This window comes from Dermacentor andersoni, chromosome 3 (assembly GCF_023375885.2).
Source record: "Dermacentor andersoni chromosome 3, qqDerAnde1_hic_scaffold, whole genome shotgun sequence".
NCBI lineage: Eukaryota > Metazoa > Arthropoda > Arachnida > Ixodida > Ixodidae > Dermacentor > Dermacentor andersoni.
In genome coordinates this window covers 10,864,361-10,885,604 of record NC_092816.1, presented here as the reverse complement: position 1 = coordinate 10,885,604, position 21,244 = coordinate 10,864,361, and the positions used below count along the sequence as shown (strand labels likewise).

Below are 21,244 nucleotides of genomic sequence, written 5' to 3'. Positions count from 1 at the left end.
AAGGCATCCAAAGCCCACCAAACAATGAGGCAAAGGTGTAAGAAGATGCCTGACAGCAATGATTCAAAATATTACAGCCCTGGTGCTTTTTAATAAATTTGCAGTGCTTTTAAAACTTTGCAGCCAGTTTTCTCAATTGCATTTTTTTGTCAATCACCTCGCTCGTGGAAAGCGTAGCACAACAATGGCTGGACCGATTTTGGCCCAGTTTGTTTTGCTGTGATCCACAAGCTGTGCTGCACTTAAAGACAGTCCTGAAATGTTTCTTTATCTTTCCATTATTTAATTATTTCACAATTACTACATGGCTCCATGCAGTGAAGCAGTCATGTGCATGTTATGTTGAGCAAAAAATTATTAGCGCACTAAAAAAAAAATCTAACACTGTCTTGATGTAGATTAGACATCTGGGCAAACATGCAAAGTATTCCCAGCTCCCTATCATGTTTCGTTACTGTGCAAGGCTTTCCACAAGCAAGGAACTTATAAATTCTTATAAAAGAAAAACTAATTAATATATCCTAATGAAATTTTAGATTTGTCTCTTTATTGCAATGTGCAGTGTGTGTGCCAAATTTCAGCCCTTTCTGTCAAGAAACAAAAAAGTTAATTCTGATCCCCTCCTCCCCCCTTAAGTGGCTCAATGGGTTCAGCTGCGGCATTGGTGTTACTATAAAGATCTTGCTTCCTTTCCTTCGTGGGAGTGGACGACAGCCGCTGAAGCTTCTCTTGGATTTTTTTTTTGCTCTCTTCCAATTCTGCGGGCTTCACGAACTTCGTATTGCGACATATGCGACCTTTCGCACCTTTGCACGGAAACTGGCTTGTTAGGCCTAGGCCTACATTGGCAGTGTCAGCAGAATAGGGTACAAAGGCCGACGCGACTACTTTGATGTCCAGATGTGTCGCGCTTTGCTTCTTGAAGTCCATAAGAGCACATCTCTCCTATTGTGCACCAAACTTATTTATTGTATGTAATTTCTGATGGGCCATCGCATAGTACGGTGTCACACTGACTTGACACTGAATATACAGTCGAACCCCGCTACAACGAACGTCGCTTCAACGAAATTTTCGCTTCAACGAAATATTTCCAATTCCCCGTCAGCTCGCTATACAAAGTAATGGAACAAATTTCTCATCACAACGAACCATTTTTGGGGCGCGTTTCCGCTTCAACGAAATTTTTGCTATGCGAAGCTCGATTTAAAAATATATCTTACAATAAAACAAGCATATCGCCGCCCATCTATGTACTTCCATAGGCCCACGCTGCTTTGTTTCGCTAAACATTCGCTGGACCAAACTAATCCACTCACTGAAACGCACATGATCACCGCCATAGCTTGGTGTTGATGACTATCGGGCTGGCTGCCTTGCGACAAGGCGCGGGGGCAAGCTCCCGTTTTCTTCCAATCCAATTCAGAGCCGCAACCAATCCGTTGCCAAAGGACGCAGCAGCCTGGCAACAGCAGCGCGTTTGCCCTAGTTTTTTTCACTCGTGCTTGTGCTGCTAGTGCGCTGTAATGAATGCGAGCATGGCGACTTCATCTAGAAAGCGGAAGTTCCTCTCGCTTGAAGAGAAGGCACGGATTATCAGCGCGGCATCCAGTGGCAGGAAAAAGGGAGATGTTGCAGCGGACTTCGGCATCTCACAGAGCACGCTGTCAACGATCTTGAAGTCGAAAGACGCGATAGCGCAAGCTCTTTCTTCGGGGACATCCGCGAAGCGGAAAAAGCTGACGCAAGCGGCTCATGAGGACCTTGAGAAGGCTCTGTACACGTGGTTCCTCGACGTGCGCGCAAAGAAGATGCCGGTCAGCGGAAACATGTTGCAGCAAAAGGCACTTGGCTATGCCTGTATGCTGGGCATCAATGATTTCAAAGCCAGCTCAGGGTGGCTGACCCGTTTTAAGGCCAGGCATGAAATCGTCGCTAAAGTGCTGTGTGGGGAGTCGGCCTCATCAGACGCCGACGCTGCATCTGCTTGGGCATCAGCTACTGTGCCGGAATTAATGGAGAAATATGCCACATCAGACATATACAATGCCGATGAAACGGGACTTTTCTTCGAGCTCCTCCCCTCCAAGACGCTTCACATGAAGGGCCAGCCATGCAGCGGAGGGAAGCATAGCAAAAAGCGTGTGACTGTGCTCCTGTGCTGCAACATGGACGGGTCTGACAAGCGCTGCCCACTGGTGATAGGCAAAAGTGCGAAGCCGCGGTGCTTCAAAGGTGGCAAGAGCCTGCCCGTCAAATATGTTGCCAATAAGAAGTCTTGGATGACACGGGCCGTTTTCAAAGAGTGGCTAACCGCTTTCGACCGTGACATGACGGCAAAGAAACGTAAGGTTTGTTTGCTCATCGACAATTGCTCAGCGCATAACGTTGAAGACGTTCAGCTTCAAAGCGTGGAAGTAAGATTCTTCCCGCCGAATTGCACGGCTTTAATCCAGCCGCTGGATCAAGGTATCATCAATAGCGTTAAAAGCGCTTATCGACAGCGACTGATTCAGCGGCTGGTGTTAAACATCGACACCGGTCGGGCAATCGAAGTGGATTTGTACATGGCTGTACAGATGGTCTCAGCAGCGTGGACGGCAACCAGTCGCAGTATCATCTACAACTGTTTTGTGCACGCCGGCTTTCACTCCGATGCTCAACTGGCAGCGAACTCCACGACGGACGAGGAAGGCTGCAGTACAATTGCTCCACCCTCCACAGAGGCCAATGCGGCATGGGCAGCCCTTCAGGACTCCGGAGATGTGCCGGCCGATGTTCACATCGGCGACTACATCGCTGTTGACAGTGAAGTGCTAGCTCACGAGGAGCTGAGTGACGAAGCTATAATTGAGGGCGTTCGCCACAACGACGCATCATCGGATGATGACAGCGACGCGGAGGACTTAGCGCCACCACCTGCAATAAAAGTGATGGATGCTTTTGATGTGATCCGCAGATTTTTCGGTGCTCACGATGACGACGTCGCGATGCAACTGTTCACCGAGTGCGAAAGCCGCGCCACTGCACTCGTGGCAAAAAAAAAGAAGCAGAAGAAGCTGACCGACTTCTTTGGAAATAAATGATGTTTTGGGACTATGTGGTCCAACCTGACAGTGTTTTTGGGCTGTTTTCGCCTCAACGAAATTTCGCTTTAACGAAATTTTTCGCGCGCCCCGTCAGTTTCGTTGTAGCGAGGTTCAACTGTATAGTGCACAGCCGACTGCGCGGATGAGCGCGATGCAGACGAGAAAGGAATTCCGCGGTGATGGTAAAAACTTTATTTCGTCAACAGAAAATTATTCATGAGATGTGGGAAGTCATGATGGCTTCATGAGGTGGCCATCAGACCGTGTCTTACGGCGACTTCTAAAGCCCAGGTCACTGCCCGCAATTGAACCACGGGTTCCAAGCTGGTCACCGCAGCCTCCCACTGCTCTCGGTTGGATAGCTGCCATTCGGCTCTAGGTTTGAGCTCAGGGCATCCGTGCAAGATGTGTGCTAAATCGGCTTTGTCGGCCTCGCATAGCGTACATTCGGGGGAGTGTATCCCTGGGTAGACTATGGATAGTTTGTACGGGTTGGGGAAGGTGTGTGGAGTTGCCTCCACGTCGCCTGCTGGTTTTTGGTTAAGGAATTGTCAGGGGGTGGGTATTCGAGTCTTACGTTCTTATAGTACTGCGTAATTTCGTGGTAGGTTATCATGCGCTCTTTTGCTCCTCGCAGGATTGGTTGGCTCACTGCCCGGTTGAAGAGTCCACGGGCGAAATTGTGAGCCGCTTCGTTCCCGGGATGGGACGAGTGCGCAGGGATCCAGATTATTTTGATCTGGCGGGGCGTGAAATGTACTTTCTGTAGAATTTGTAGCGCCATTTCGTGGGTTTTGCCTTTGGAAAAATTACGCACTGCCGACTTGGAGTCGCAGAAAAGTATTTTGGCTGAGGTATTTGTGATAGCTATTGCTATCACGGCTTCTTCCGCGTGGCTTCCAAAAAAGGCAACTAAGGTGCACGAAACTGCTGCAAGAACGGAAAAAACATCAAAATGTAAAGCAAATGTGTCCCCACAGGCAAAGGACTAAATTCCAGGCGGGTTTTAGGTGCTCAAAATAAAGATTTAAATGTTTACAACAAATGAAACTGAGCTCAGTTTTCTCAGCTTGCATGTTTTGTGCAGTTGCTTTCAGTCATCCCAGAGCCATTTTACAACAAATGAAGACAAAATCATTCTGTCCTCTGCACTTAGACCCTGAAACATTGATGAGTGCAATAAAGCTGTCCATTTTTAACTGCACCTCATCAAAATATTTATAATGGGTTTTTTGCAAAGGTAATTAGTAAGAAAATATGCAAAGGAAAGCTGAAAATATGTGTTTATTTTGGCATTTAAAACATAAACCAATAGCTTTACTGCACAGAATGGGCCTTTGTGAACATGCAGACATGAAAATCTTGGCAAATTTATGTGTAATTAATTTGGGCATGACCATTAGAGGCTGTCAGTTGTAACTCAAAAACTATAATAGTGCTACGGAATAGTACCGTATTTACACGATTTTAAGTCAACTCGAATGTAAGTCGACCCCCCCATATCGCTTGACCGAAAAAAAAAAAAAAAAAAGCATACCCGAGGGCGCATTCGATAATGAAAATTTATTAGTAGCTGACATGGTCTTCACTCTTCTTCACTAGTGCTGCCATCGTCATCGTTGCTGCGGTCCCACAGCGCGTCGTGGTCCAGCGAAATTTCAAATTTGGCAAATGACCGCACCAGGACATCTTGCAGAACAGCAGCCCACGCCAAATGCACCCAGCCACACGCAGCCGTCAGGGAGGCTCTTTTCACAGGTCCGGTTGGCGTAATTTCAGTCTTCTAACCGCCAGCCACTCGTACTCACGGCGGAGCAAAACCTTAAAATTAAGGCGAAGGTCTGGGCTTGTTTCATGACCACGTCGCACTTCACTGGCAGGGACCGATCACACATTTCAGCGACGTACACCGCAAGCTTAGCCTACAGCTCCGGAAAGCGTCCAGACTTCGGCACGTGGGAAATTTCTCACTTGCCGTCACACATTTCGCTTCGCTGCAGTCGCCACTCTCGCACCACCAGTTTAGAAACATCGAAATTGCGGCCCACTGCGCAGTGATTTGTTTCTTCGGCGTAAAGGATGGCAGCCTTCTTGAACGCTGCTGTGAACGAGTGCCGAACGATTAGTGGGCCTGGAGCACTCATGACGACTGGGGAAGCACAGAAGTAGCACGTAGCAGGCAGTCAAGTGGAACGCGTCGAACCAATATTAATGCCTTTAAACAGAGAAAGAGAACCCCGCGAGCGGTGTCTGCTCTTCCATGAACTACCGATACTCCTCGCAAGCGCCGCCGTTCTGAGGGTGCCGCCGCAAATGGGAACAGCGGCGCTTCTATCAACTATTAACACTCCTCCCCCCCCCCCCCCCCCCCCCCCCCAGTGTTGCATGCACTGTAATACCCCTGTCACACGGGCACCCGCGAACTCCGTTGAGCATGAAACTCCCTAATGGAGATTGGCGGTAATGGAGTTGCGGCCGTGCTACACGGCACAGCGCGAGCTTTCGACGGCCGCCGCACGGGGTACAAACGGCGCTGCTGCGCTTACTTCCGCGTGCAACTGTTCACATATACGGTCGCCGTTAAAGTAATCTATGTGCATTTTTTTAACGCAGTATGTAATAATATAAAATCACAGCGAGAAACTTTGCGGTACGTTACCGCAAGACTTGTTTTCCAAGCATAGCGAAGTTTCAAGCGATGCTGGCCACACTGCGCTCTTGCTTTCGTGCGTGGCAGAGCGGGTCACGTTGTTGGGTTGGTGCTCTTCGAGTTGTGATTCCTCTGTGTAATCGCGCGTGTCTGTGTGTTCGCGGTGCGCCGGGATCGCTCATGGTGCGTGTCACCCGGAGAATTTTACCCGTACGGCTTGAACGATACGTGCGGCTCCCGTGCATATAAAAACAAACAAAATGGCGGAACGACGTTTCCCAATGCAGCGTGGCGAAGTATTGGTGTAGAGAGTACAGGTGCTGATGCCCTTAAAAACAAATTAAAACTTCCATTATGTGGCATATATCCCAAAGCAAAAAAATAATAATGCTAAAATTTGTAAATGAACCAGTTACGACGATTTTACTAGCGTAGTTTTCTGCAGAACTGTAGCTGCCTGTGAACGAGAGTACTCCATCCAACCGTAATGGTCATTGCCGAACTCCCTTCGCCCAAAATCTCCATTTAACTTCCTTGGCGCAAGGGAGACCGTGTGACACGGAGCGCAACTCCATTGGCGTAAAGACGAAGGAGTTCAACGGAGTTCGCGGGTGCCCGTGTGACAGGGGTATAAGACTCAAAAATGTTGAAAAACTCTTCCGAAAAGCGAACAAACACGCGGGATAGCGAAAAGATACGGGTAGGGCCATAGAGCAAACATAAAATTCTAACTACGTTGTAGCTCCCGTTGGTATCGCTTTTTTTGGCGGGGCCATGTTTCGGTTTCGATTGTAAGCCGACCCCCCAACTTCAGACTCAAATTTAAAAAAGGGGTCAACTTACAATCGTGTAAATACGGTATTACCGATGACGAAGAGGCGAGCAGTAAGAAGACAACGACGACGATTGGAGGCTAGCGCGGGCTGTTGCCTCTTGGCCAAGTGCGGCGTATTACGTTGTAAATATACTTGTATATAGCTTTTCATCTGCGTCTTCTTGCGTAACATATCTGGTGGAGGTGCTGGGTACAAAACTAATTTCAGTTATGATATCAGCATAAGAAATCGCACCTGTATGCCCAATTTCACCAATTTATTCCCATAAATAAAAAAAAAAAACATTTTCATTGCCACGTCCCCCCTTAACTAGGAAGACATGAAACAGTAACTTCCTATACTGAGCAAATGTGAGCAAACACGGTAAGTCATGAGACCAGTGGTTCACAAAGCAGCACTGACCTGGAAATCGCAGCGGTTGACATTGGGCACATCAATGTTGTGGGTTGAAGGGCACAGATCCTCATGTTTCTTTGCGGTAAAGATGTCCAGGCCCACTAGATGAACCTGCAGAATTGTACATTCACAACATGACTGCGTGAACTGGCAAGAGAGTTCCCGTTTAAATTAACTTACAGGGTTTTTATGTGCTAACACCACAATCCAATTACGAGGCCTGTCGTAGTTGGGGACTGGAAATTTGGACCACCTGAGGTTCTTAATGTACACCTAAATCTAAGTACATGGGTGTTTTCGCGTTTCGCCCCCATCAAAATGCGGCTGCTGTGGCTGGGAATCGATCCCGTGACCTCGTGCTTAGTAGCCCAACACCATAGCCACTAAGCAACCACAGTGCATCAAGAGAGTTCCTGCTCAACCCCTTGAGGCCCCAATTACTGCTGTCCATTAAAAAATTACGTTCATTACACCTCTTGTAAATTCGTAATTATGAAAACTGCACAGCTGGAGAACGAATCAGCATTTTTGAACTCTTCAACAAGCTTTCTCAAGTTTACGGAATGTGGACGTGCGAAAACTGCTCATGGGAATGTCACTTGCAGATAATGACAATTTCATGCCTAGCATATCCGGAAACCACCTATGCAGACAATTGAAATATATGCCCAATGTAAAACATTCTAAAAACAATGAAAGATATGAACTCCCTACATGAAGACACCAAGTGCAACCAACTCAATTGACTAGAACAATTTACACTTATTACACTTCAAATGTTTGTGACAGTTCAAATTAGGGTTTCGACCTGAACAGAAAGCCGTACTGTAATTCCAGCTAGAACTAAACCTGAGCCAAAATTCTTAGGCAGCGCCCAATGCCGAACTGGAAAATGGAGGGTTACTGGTTTCATCACGAAATGATTCAAGGATACAGGATGCAAACAGGTGCTCAATGCATAGGCAATTTTTCGAAATAATCCGCCTCTTTTATGGCACGACAGCGCATGTGCCCTGCCCTAGCGGATTAGTCGCAAAACGTTTTAGAGGGGCCACACGCCGATAAGTCTCCCCCGGAAAAAGAAAGAAAAAAAAAAAAAAAGCGCTCGGACGCATGCTGCTGCGAAAATTTGTGCCATGTACCGCGTTGAAACTACTGGTAGCTTGAAATCGGTGCGGTGCCGAAAACATGCATAGCGTAAGACTGCAACTTCATTTTAAAAGAGAAAGCGGCCACGGCACTGTCCGAGTTGTCCGGACTGCACCGGAAACCAGGCAGTTCCTGCCTTTCATTGATGGCTAACAAATTTAGCGAAAAACTCGTGTGTTACACTTGGGCGACACTTATGTACATCGCGTTGCTGACGCATTCTTCTTGCAGCATCGTTCCTCACTTGCTGGTGGTGGTAGCGCATGCCTGACTGCACATACTCGTAAGGTGCGGCAACACTGGGTCGATACGAGACCACCAAGATTCTCACTCCGAGTGACCGACTATTGTGCATCCCTTAAACCTTTTTATTATACCAGGTCAACGACGATGCAACCGACGAGCGCGAGTTGTACTGGGACGGGCTTATCGACGGCGCCGGCAAAATCAACGTGCCGACCATTGTTCGACCGCACCCATGCGATCAGCCATCGAATAGACAACACAATAGCGTATTCGCTTGTACATGTAATTAATCGTGCTCAAGATGAGTCGCACACGCCTACCAAGTTTAAATGCACAAGCTTTAACACTCAAGCTGTGCCCATGAAGTTTGAGCAAATGTCGATCCTGTTCAGCGAAGGTTAACCTGGCACCACAGAGTTCGTGCACCCGCTACCGGCGGACTTGAGCTGAAATGTAAGCAGTTGGGTCGAACGAAACTGCTTCAAGACGCCCGCCCTCGCGTCTCCCGTCAAACACAGGAACTTTTGACAAACTTTGGGTGTACTGTCATGCCCCACCCACCATGCAGTCCTGACCTCGCACCTACTGATTATCACTTGTTCCCCAAGTTAAAGGAACATCTGAGTGGCCAACGCTTCCGAAGCAATGATGAAGTCAAAGAAATGAAACTCTTGCTCAATAAGTTGGCGTAGGAATTCCACGACATTGGGATACAGAAATTGGAGCAGTCCGCAGAAATGCATAAAAAGAGATGGCGGTTATGTAGAAAACTAGAGCAAAGTTTCATCTTTCCAATGATGTAAATATTAATGAGAATAAACAATGTTTTCTATTTCTAAAATTGATGGGAACCTTATTTCTGGATCAACCATCGTAGGAGAGGGCACACACCGAGTGATCGAAGTCTGTGTGAAAGCGCTTTGAACAGCAGCATCTACAGAGTCCTGCATTACTGTGACCCATGTCGGTGTGAAAGAGTTTCACTGACGAGCGGCATGTATGCACACATTACCACATACTCTAACGCAAGATGATCCCATGGTTGGTTTCGAACCTTGCTCCCTCAGCACAGCAGCTCGATGCCCTACCCATTCGAACACTGACTGCCCATTAACCCAAATCCGCCTTTGTTTCAGACTTGTTTACATCATGTTACTTCACGGCTGTCACATATAATCCCTATATTAGTATATTAAACAGGATAATTTTTTCCACTTCAATATATTCACAACAAATTTTTGTCAAAGTTTGCAAAGTCGCTAAATTGTAATGGAAATTTACGAAGTGAAAAGTCTTACAATAATTCAGTTGAGACAGTGAAAATTTGAGTTTATAAATCCGTACACAGAAAACTAGCATCTCTTACTCGGTGTTTGCGAATATCTGAAACATTGAATACGACTACAGTAGAAGCCTGCGATAACGAAATATTTTTGCATCCCTGGCAAATACGGTACTTGGTTGCCCAAGGCTAGCAGACTCCAAATTTTCTCAAATGCTATAGCTTTGCACTAAAATTGTGCAAAACGTCACCACATTCCACTTGTGTGGGCGCCACCATTTTTGTTTACAAGAACAACTTGAGATGGCGGCCACAGCATTGAGTGCTATGTATCGGGCCGCGATTGAGATTGTCCGAGGATACGCACCTCTTGCGTCAAGAAAACTGGTTTTGGTGTCACCGAACAGGCAGTGTACAAATCCAGCGCCTGACGCAGATTTGCGAAACCCGATCTATTGCCTTTGGGTATACAAGACAATATCACTTTCATGCTCGGCACTGGATGCGTTGGCATCTAGAGGTGACAGCGTGTGCTGGAGAAATGCTGGTGCATGCATGGAGCACTGTTGCTCTGCGTCCAGTGCAGAGTTACACAATATCTCGCAAAGCGTGCCTAAGTAGGCTAACAGAATTTTGACAGTAACGTTTCATTTTGAGACACTGTCATTCTGCTGTCATTCCGCCCACGGGCTTCAACCATTGGCCGACATTTTGGCAGGAGTTGGGCCCTGCCTGCGCTCTGGGTATGTGCGCGCAAGACTGGGCCCAGGGAGACCACATTGGAGCGTCTGAAGGTGCGTACGTGTTCCTCTCTGCCGGTGGCAGCCCCCTTTGTCCGCCGCTGGCGGGAACGGGCAGCCTTCCTATCTTGCCCCCATCTGTTCCGTTTGTTTTTACTTCCTCTGCTGTGTGGGTACATGATGGCAGGCACTGGCCAAAGGATGGGCAGCCTCTTACTGCTGGGTTATTTGGTCTCTCCATCACAGTGCACCGTCAGCGGCCACCGGCGACCATTTGGCCATGTACTGTATCGCGAATAGATTTAGATTCAGACGTCTTGTTCAAACTTGTTTGTATCGAACACCAGAGCTTAATAAATGTTCTGTTGCTTCTAGAGAGTTTCACCCAGGGTCTCCCTTGCTGCGTGCATGGTTTAGCCATCCCCTAGCTGGGATTGGCGAGGCGCGCAGCGATGCGTCAGCACACGGAGTGGGCCAGAGCAGGCACGCCGCCCTATACAGTGGAACCCCGTTCATACGTTTTTCACCGGACCGGGGGGAAAAAACGTAACAGCCGGGAAAACGCAACAGTGAGGAAAGCTCCGAAAATGAATGAAAAAAGTGCAGCTTCAACTATAGACAATTTATTTCCACAGAGTGCGCTTAGGACTTAAAAAGTCTAGAATGGTGGCTTGCCGTTTCTTTCGCTCGCTATAAATCTCCACACGTTTCTCAATACCCTGGAAGGCCGCATTGCTGTCAGCGTCGCTGTGAGGTGCGACGTACCTGCGGAGGAGGTCCAGAGCCGCGACGGCTTCTCCAAAGCTAGGATTTGGCAACTCCCCGGCATCATGCGGCTCGTGCTCCTTGTCGTCACCGCGCCACGGCAATGGACGAACGAATTTCCGCTGGAAATTTTGCCCTCTTTGGCGTAATCATGCTAACGTGCAAACGATTGTTTAGTATTGCTGCGGAGCGCGCGCGTCCGAGCAGCCCGGTTGCGCGCAGCGCGGCGTGGGAGAAACGTAAACAAGAGAGGAGAGTAGGCCCGATAGGCGGAGCAACGCCAACTTCCGGTTTCACTTTAGCTTCACAAAGAGTGACGTCAGGGCCTCTCCCGAGTTTCCTTCCTCCGTGAGTCGACCCGTCCAACAACCAAGCGGTGACCGTAATCACAGTGATGATAGTAAGATCATTTTCCACGAATGGCCACTTAGTGGCGGCCTCATGAACTGGCGTGCGGCTTCTTGCAGCCAGTTCCATAGCCAAGCCCAGCCAAAACTCGTCAAAAGCCAAAATGGCGGTTGGAGCGCGTTGTCTACTTTAGCCCAGGCGAGTTTGGGGTGCTAAGTTGCGACGTATCATGCGGGAACGTTTTTACAGCTACAACGTAACAGCGGGGTTCCTTATACATTGGATCCTATGGAAGCTATGCCGGGACCGGATGAAAACGACGTAGCAGCCGGGAAAACGCAGCAGTGAGGAACGTAACAGCGGGGTTCTACTGTATCCATGGTAGCTCGGAGTGCTCAAACTCAGTGGTTGTCCAACACGCGCAATATCGGAGCGTGCGCGCCGCGAGCATAGCGAGAAGACCGCAAGCTGTAGATGAAAGTTGATATTCATATTTAAAAAATAATTTAGAACAACTACGTTACTTCCCAATGCTAAATGTGAGCGCAGCTCTTCAGCTGGTTCGGCTTTTCAATATATCGAGGCAAAGGATTCGAGCAAGACAGCACAGTTACAGACAACTTTTTATTCTTCACACACATTCCTTCTTCAAGAAACACTGCACTACCAATTCTTGATTGTCATGAAGGAAGCTTTATGGTTGGATAAATGCCTGGTTCGGTGTAGCGCACCTCTGGATTCTGGCAGCAACGGCGCTGGGCCTCTGCTCGGGCAGCTCGTTTAGCAGCAGCGGCAGACGAAGGACTTCCACAGGTTGGCTTGCTGATGGCTCAGAAAGAAATGGCTGAGAATACCGTATTTACTCGCATAATGATCGCACCCCTAAATTTTGTCGTCAAAATTCGATTTTTTTTTATTTCCCGCGTAATGACCGCACCCCGAACTTGCCACAGCGATATGTCGTGTGGCAAGTCTAGCTAATAATGACTGCGCTTACCATCTGTTGAATGCTACGCAAACGACTATTCAAGACGAACCAGGCGGTCTGCACGCACCAAACACTCTTAAGTAGATGCCTCATTTCATTACTTTCATCACTCTCCGCACTTCCATGACAAAAAGAGGTACAAGCAAACTTTCCTTTATTATTTGCAGGCTTTATAATGGTTGTGGTCAACAACAAAAAAGGCGCCCTTCGATTCTTCTCATCTGCACTCGTGGGCAAGCAACAAATCGCAAGCGGCAACAATAGTAGCCATGTTTACACTAATACGTTATGCGGGGACCCCTTTTGGGACCCCTGTCTCCTGTTCACGCGCGACTTGGGCCATTCGGCCGCGCGATCGCTGGGGACACGCAGTTCCAAGCCTTATTTTGGATAGCGGACAGTCCCCGCGGCCGCTGGCGCGACGCGGAGCCTGCTGCTTGCGCGCGCGGCTCACGTTACGCCGTGCGCCGCGCGTAAGAACAGTGCCTGAGGAGCGGGCGCTTTCGCCCGGAGAGATTGACTTTCGGTGCTCATGGCTGTCGGACGTGCAGACCCCCTTGGTCCCGCGCCCCTCTGAGCAAGGCGGCCCCCTTTTGTGTGGCGATCCTGCTCGGAAGAGCCAGCGTGGCGGAGCAGACTTCCCGGGAGCTTTCACCCGTAGCCTGCAACTGCCACCCCAGTGCCGTATTCCTGTATTGTACTCGCATTTTGTACATAGCAGGAAGTAAACCCCCATTCGTTGGTGCCACGGCTTGGAGTCGTCTCTACGCCTTGCCGGTGAGTCAACGCCTTGCCGGGAGTGGGGACTGGCTACGTGTCTCCTTAGACCTTAGCTAGCTGGGTCTGGGCATGTTAGCCCGAAGCCCCACATATCTGGCGCCCAACTAGGTTTCGGCATGGCGTCGGAGCAGGCCCCTTTGCGGCCCCCGTCGCAGCCCGAGTTCTTGCTTGCGGACCTTCTGTCGTTTGAGGCAGCGGACAATGCTGTAAGCTACAGGGATGCTCTTCGTGGCAACCCCATGCTGTCAGATGCCAAGTGCGACCCCATAGGGACACCCATTGGTCAGCCCGTCCGCCCAGCGGCACCCTACGGTCCAAGCAGCGTGAGCCCTTTAACTGCTCAGCTGCTTCGGCGTTCTGCCGAGCAGGAGCCATCCCGCTCCGCCGGCTACTGCGATCCGCTATCCGGCCTCAGTTGGCCTGGAGGGCAACCTTTTCGCAGCACCGTCGGCCGGTCCCTTAGGGCCACGAGCGGGCACATCCCGGCAGGCACCCTGTGAGCCTCACCCGGACCAATTGCCGCTGCACAACGCAGCCGCGCAGTTGCTATCATCGCTGATGGAAATGGCGCAATCTCAGGCTAGCGTCAGGCCTCCCGTGGTGGACCCTAGTCCCCCTAGGCCTGCCCTGCCGAGCAACTTCAAGGTACATATTGCGACGTACAGCGGTTACTCAGACCGCATGAGCGCTACGGAATACCTGGAGTCTCTATGCCAATACCAGAAAGCGATGAGGCTGGAAGACAGCGTGATTATAGGCACCATACTGCCTGTCTCGCTGACCGCCCAAGCTGCGCGGTGGTACCGCCTAGTCCGCCCCTTTCCGGCTAACCGACGCAACGACAGCCCTCGTTGGAGAAACTGAGCGAGGCGCGTGGGAGCTCTCTGACCGAGCTCTTGACCCGTACTCGTATGCCAGGCGGGCGCACACAGTCGCCCAGCCCGGCCGAGCACGAAACTGGGACCGCCGAAGCGGCTCGGCGGTGGAAACTGATACCAATGCCCACGCGGCGCAACAGAACACCGCCGGCGCGCAGCTCCACCTGCACACAGCGTCGTCTGCTACAAGTGCAATGAGACGGGCCACATTGCCCGGGAGTGCACAAACCGCCACGCTACCAAAGGGCACAATCGCCCGACGGGAAACGGCGTGTGCTGCCGGTGACTCTGCCTTCGCCGGCGGTGCCTGAAACAAGGGGTTCCTTAGCCCCGATGGCGTGTAGGGTCGGAATTGATGACCCGTCGCCAGCCCCCTTCCTTGCGCTCACGATCGCTGGTCGAACGTTTGCAGCACTACTGGACAGTGGCGCCACAGCCTCGCTGTTCGAAGAGGAAGTTTTGGCTCACTTACGCCGGCACTCAGTCCGGCTGCGAGCCTGCAACACCGCCTTCCATCTCGCGAGCGGTGCGGCTACCTCGTGTGGCTCGGCGAGATTGGTTGTGCACTGGGAGGAGCGTGTACGCCGTCACAGGTTCGTGTACCTCCCTGGTCTGTCCGTACCCGTGATAGTAGGCCGAGACTTTCTGGCCCGCACTGGGATCGTGATAGACATTGCGAACAAAGGATACAGGGAGGGCCCTGGTGCGCCCCTGAAACCTTTTGCGCATTTCCCTGTCGCTTCGGTGGCACCTAGAGCCCCGGGCGCGGCACCACGGCAGGAGGAGGGGCGAGTCCCATTGACCCCCCAGACTCCGGCTGTCACAAAACCCGCTGTACGCGGCCCCTCGTCGGCCAGCGAAGCGGGCAGAGCTCGTTGCGAGACTCATTCTCCCGAGCCGAGCGCAAGCGGATTTCATGTAATCCTACGATCGCAAGTGTGCGCGGCGAAACGAACCGCTCGCTGCCGCCTTTGCCTGGCAGTTTGTCGGAACGTGAGAAGGCGCACCTGTCATCGCTGCTGAACCAATTTCACGCGATGTTGACAGATCGGCCGGGACGCACCACTCTTGTGCGACACCAGATCGACACAGGCGACGCGCTACCGTGGAAATGCAATCCCAAGCCCGTGAGCATGGCCAAAAGGAAAGCTATCCACCTCGCAATGGACGAAATGATCGAGACTGGCGTAATCCGCCGATCTAATAGTCCGTGGGGTTCTCTGGTAGTGCTGGTCCCGAAAAAAGACTGCTTCTCTCGTCTTTGCGTGGACTACCGCCGACTCAATGAAGCCACTCGGAAGGATGCTTACCCTATGCCGAGCATTGACTCAATCGTGGCGAGCCTAGGTGGTGCACATTATTTTACCACTCTAGATGCTAGCCGCGGTTACCTGCAAGTGCAGATGGAGCCAAGGGACGCGGAGAAAACCGCTTTCACCTCCCATAGAAGCTTGTACGAGTTCACTCGCATGCCCTTTGGCTGCTCGGGCGCTGCAACGACTTTCCAGAGATTGATGGACAGAGTTCTCGGAAGGGCAAAATGGCAATACGCCCTAGCCTACCTAGACAATATTGTCCTCTTCTCTCGCACCTTTGAGGAACACCTCCGCCACTTGGAGGACATCCTCGGAAGGCTGCACGCTGCCGGTATTACTCTGAACCCGAAGAAAGCTCAGATCGCAGAGACCCGTGTCTCACCGCTGGGCTTTACAATAGAGCGAGGCCGTGTTTTGCCGAGCGAGGACAAGGTCCGAGCTATCCTCGAGTACCCAACGCCAGCTAACATACAGGCCCTCAGACGCTTTTTGGGCATGGTGAATTACTACCGCCAATTCGTGCCCAACTGCGCCGTTCTACAGGCTCCCTTGACCTCGTTGTTGAGGAAGTCTACAAGCTGGAGCTGGGGTCCGGAGCAAGAGGATGCCTTCAGGGCTCTCTCTAAACCTCTTGTGGACACAGCCGAGCTGAAGCTGCCCGACCTGAACATGGAGTTCGTAGTCCAAGCTGACGCGAGCGACCTGGGTATAGGTGCGGTGCTGCTCCAAGAACATGAGGACGTTCTTCGGCCAGTGGCCTTTGCCAGCCGGTCGTTGACGCCCGCAGAGCTTAACTATTCCGTGACCGAACGTGAGTGTCTAGCAATAGTGTTCGCTCTGCGCAAGTTCGATCACTACCGCGGCGCCCCTTGGCGTGCGCTGCGGAGTGGGGACGAGCTACGTGTCTCCTTAGACCTTAGCTAGCCGGGTCTGGGCACGTTAGCCCGAAGCCCTATAGTTAAAAGTACCTTATTCATACGCCAACGCTTGTAACACAGCTAAGATATGCACCCACCCTTAGCGCAAACGTGCGGTATTAGGATAGTAGTTAAGACAGATGCCGCAGTTTCTGCAGCATGCCTGCCATGTGTTTCTATGTCACTGGCAGCTAAGCGCGCCCATCTGTTTCTGCCCCCTCAAAGTGGACATGGCTACGTTATTGCCGCAAACTTGCCGATATTAACGATATTATTCATTACTGATACGGAAAAAACTGTTTCAATGCATGTAATGTACTCACAAGAAGAAAAAAAAAATCGCGTTCGGCGCTTTCGGCTTGCTCAGCCGGCCGCCATTTTTGTTTTGGTGTCCCGCACCCGCAGCAAACGGGGGACGAAAAAAATTTTTTTTTTCGCGGAAATTTAACCCGCGTAATGATCGCACCCCTGAATTCGTGCAATTTTTTCTGACAAAAAAGTGCGATCATTATGCGAGTAAATACGGTAAACTATCTATATAGGCAGACGGATTATAGTAGCAACCGTTTGTGAAACTGGGACAATCAGCCTTGTGCGGAACATTTCGCACCAGCCGCCGCAAACGGAGCATAGTTTGGCGCAACTGCCTCGCTTATCAGGAGTTTGTTGGAGGCAGCGTGTAGGTGCATAGGAAAGTTGCGCGGCAAAAAGATGGAAGCGACTGACTGACGCCGTTGACGCTGCTAGCAAGTGAACTGAAGGTGGCGCTGCGTTTCGGCTTGGGAAGCGGGTGCCGTGACCTGCTGATAGTGAGCCGGCGCTTTAGCAACCAGAGAATGCCACGTGCTCTCTGTCGTGGAGGAGGGGGACAGGGGCACACGCAATGACGAATGGTGGCAGTTATGAGTTTTGGCTTGGGCAGCAGCACATCACATCAACCACCACCGAGCCGGCATTTTGATTGCTGCCGCACAGGGGCGGTTATTGGAGAAGCGAAGAAAGCAAGGCTCTCACCCAGCTAGAGATACGCAATGGCCTTGGCTAGAGAGCTGGTTACAGCGAGGCACAACGGTGACGCGAAACGCATGAACGGGCGCCAAAGAGGTGCACCAACCGCTACCGAGCTGACGCTCTAATTGCTGCCACACAGGGGTGGGTGGCATTGGAGAAGCGAAGAGAGCAAGGCTCGCACTGTGCGCAAGAGATGGTGCCAGGAGCTTGCGCAGCTAGAGATACACGCTGGCCCTGGCTACGCGAAACGGGTACTAAGGACCTGCACTCCGACCGATTTCTGTCTCATGAGCCAGGGAGCCAATTTCTTCCACCTTCTGACAAAGTCTACGCGTGCGCCATCCAGGCATGTTCATAGCACCGTGCAGCACGTGGGCACAGGGTAGGACAGTTTGCTCTACTGAACTGGTTTAAATAGCCTTTGCCAGTGCTTTTGATTTTGATGTACTATATTCACAGCACAATTGTGCACATAGCACCTGAAGGGGTTAAGGACAGCACAACTGAGTGGCCACTGTATCATGAGAATTTCAGCTGTGGCTGAAGTGATGCCATCTTCTGTATCCTGGTGTTCAATTTCTTACAGCTGCGGAATAGTGCCAGGGGCCAAACCAATCAAGGAAGTTGGAACTTACCCATCAAAATGACAGGCAAGAATGAAAACCCAAAATAATGCTAACGCTGCTCCAGCAACTGCCAGCTCCAAGTTGAACCTCTACCAGCATGGTACCTTCAGTTACAGTGACAAGCTTGAGACCAGGTGTCTTGCCTTCTGAGCTACTAAAAGAACAATTGCAAGTTTGCTATGACAAGACCTGCCTTCATACTTAACCCAAGCTCACTCAGATTCAATCTGTGTCCTCATACCATTTTCAGAAGACCATCGTGATTGAAAAGGGCTCATCACTGTGAGCTTGGTTTCTGCAGTGGCAGCAAACAGCAATGTCTAGTTTCACACATGCAATATGAAGATAACCATATTAAAATATTGCTACCACTTTCACACATAGAATCTGCAGATACTGAAGTGCAACCAAAATAATATTTCAACAACTAACCATCTTTAAAGCTCACAAAATTTTCAAAGTATGCCACCACAACCAAGGGATTTACTGCAAAAATTCTGACAGTTTATTTGATGCCGCTGCGGCAGACATTTTGGGGCAGCTAGGAGGCACACATTACTTGCTAATCAGTAATACCTCGTTATGACAAAGTTCATTACTTCATGTACTACACTATGATTATAAGGATCTCAAGGGGAATTTCACTTGTCTCGTTATATACATTATTTCAGTGTAACAAGGTTTGACTACACAGCACTACATCTTCACGAGGATCATACCCTTACTTGAGCAAAACATGACTGCTCTTATTCTACATGGTGCACAGCAGAGCATTACACATGCAAAACATGCTTCGCACTGGTGCACCTCAATGACAGTTTCACCATTTGAGATGTAGTGCATGTGGTTCGTTCAGTAAGAGAAAGCACAACAGTTTATGGCAAGCTAGCCAGTTTCTGCGACTACACATTAACCAGGCTGGCACGCGAGTCAATGGTTTGCAATAACATACAATTACTACCTTTGATTTTCATCACGCAAGGTGCTCTTGACAATGCACCCTACAGAACAAAGGAATTCTGACATCGTACTGGCATTACAAAATTGGTGCAACTCGAACAAACCATAAAATGAGATACAGAATTTTTGTGTCAGTACTCTTAAAGGGGTCCTGAACCACTGCTCGAGCTAGGTGAAAAAAAGCTTAGGCCAAAAGCACTGTAGTGTGCAATTTATATGCAGAGTTCAATGCCGTAAATTGAGTGCTTGGTTCCTGTATGATGCAAAATAACCACCAAATGAGAAAATTTTATTCACAAGCAGGCATTGTCCAAACATGATACCACAGGCACCCAGTGTGGAGGAACTCCAAAAGTCTCAATGCCAGTCTTGTCCCGTGTTCATGTAATACTCTTATACCCCTTTTGCTACTCTGAAGGACCCTTTGCAGAAAGGAATTGCGCCGATGACACACGGCACCGCACTGAACTTCAGGTAGTTCCTCAGATGAACGCCTCAAGAAAAATAGCGCTGGCTGTTAAAGCCACAAGAGAGAAAACATGCTTAAAAAGCTGCGTATTTTATTACACTCAGCTACTGTAGAACCTAAAAATATATTTTTTTCATTGTTGATGGCTAATAATGCTTATAGTCGTTTATTTTATTCGCGTTTTTGCGTTGTTAGCAGCCATTTAACTTGGTCCAGCAACTATGTGCAGCCGGTGTTTTGCTGTGCGTGCTGTTTATTCTGGTGATGCCCACGTTTCTGTCGTCCTTTTTCACGTCTTTGTCGTCCCTTCCTTTGAGCGCGCAGGTGTAACGCTTTTTAATCAATATGTTATTCCAACAACTGTGGTTTCTTCTGGGTATTTCCTGCGGGCGCTGATTGTGTAGTCTGCATCTCGCGACGTGAACACACTACATGCGCGCAGCAAACGACGACGACACTGCCGGAATTCAACATGGCGGCACTAGCGACATTATGCGAGCGTTTGAGAGTATAGCTAGAGGAAATATTCACTATTCGACAAATTATATTACCGCTAACAATTAAAACATTCTCGCAAGGTAAAAAAAATACCCATGGGCACCATAGTTGTGTGGCAGGTTTCCTTCTATTGACGAGTTGTGCACGCTGTGTGCGAGAGTAACTCCTTTTCCACTCGAAAAGTAGTTGCGCGATCTCCTTTCCCGAAAAGGAACATTGCCGTAAAGGAGATACTCCTTTGTCGTGTGTCACTGCACTTGGACGCCTTTCCGGTAGATGTCCCCTTACCTAAAGGACTTCAGAGCGCCCGTGTGTCAGGGGTATTATGAAAGCTGTTTAGAAAATGCCTTCAAAGCCTAATGAGCCACAATCTGCCCAGGTTTCCACTCCATTTTGCAAAAGAATAAATCATGCACGTCTGTTTACTGGTGTATATACTTAAGCAAGCCATTTCAAGACTTGTGCCTACTATTCATGCACACAATGTGGAAGTCTTCAGCTCTGAATGACTAGACAATTACGCAAATCAAGGCAAAATGCAAAGAATATTAACCAGTAACAATTGTGGCAGGCAAGAACCACAGCTGCACTGCTGTAATTTTAATGTACTGCTCACAGTAGATGGTCAAATACCTTGGCGTGGCCATGCTTGCCAGTCTTGGATGTGGTCATCTCTACAATGCGGCAGGGCCTGCCCTTGAGCATGACGAATCCGTTCTTGCGAAGGGAAGAGCATTGCACAGGGTACGTCTGGGAGGCACCAGACCCTGCTGCCTGGTACTGCTCTGTGTCATCCATGATGCTCCCTCAGTGCCACTGCAGTTAGAGCAACACTTCAACAACAAAGCCACAAGGATGCAGATTATTATGACAATAATAGCACATCAAGGTTCAAACAGTCATGCACACTAACTCCACACGGATGTATAAGACTTCCAGTGATGAATTTAAGTTGTGCACCCAATTAGGTACTGACACAGCTGTCATTCATGCAATATAATGAAATGACATACCAAATAGTGAAAAGGTTGCAAAATTTCTGGCAGTGTTAAAAACGCACGCAACATATTGGGAGAACAAAAAACTACTTAACAGCGTTTTCCACATAATGCAGCCACGTGCGAGAACCGTTCGGCCGACGAGCAAGCCTTGATCGCTCGCGGTCAACGCGGTAGAACGCACCGACCACAACGCAAGTACATATCAACGTGAATGCGCAGACTGCGCCCAAAACACACCACGTGCTAGTAACAGCTTGCACTGTACGAAACTTTACCGCGGCTCAGATCGTATGCATGCA

The 21,244-nt window shown here is 49.6% G+C and overlaps 1 protein-coding gene across 1 annotated transcript in view; it reads right to left on the bottom strand.

Moving 5' to 3' along the window:
- eEF5 (eukaryotic translation elongation factor 5) overlaps window positions 1–21,244 on the bottom strand; it is a 39,687-nt gene that overhangs the window by 17,092 nt on the left and 1,351 nt on the right. Inside the window, exons 2-3 of the mRNA XM_050169775.3 lie at window positions 20,578–20,760; window positions 6,978–7,082 (exon numbers count right to left, since the gene is read on the bottom strand). Of these exons, the coding sequence (XP_050025732.1) occupies window positions 6,978–7,082; window positions 20,578–20,742 (270 nt within the window). The 5' untranslated portion in view covers window positions 20,743–20,760. The remainder of the gene's footprint in view (window positions 1–6,977; window positions 7,083–20,577; window positions 20,761–21,244) is intronic.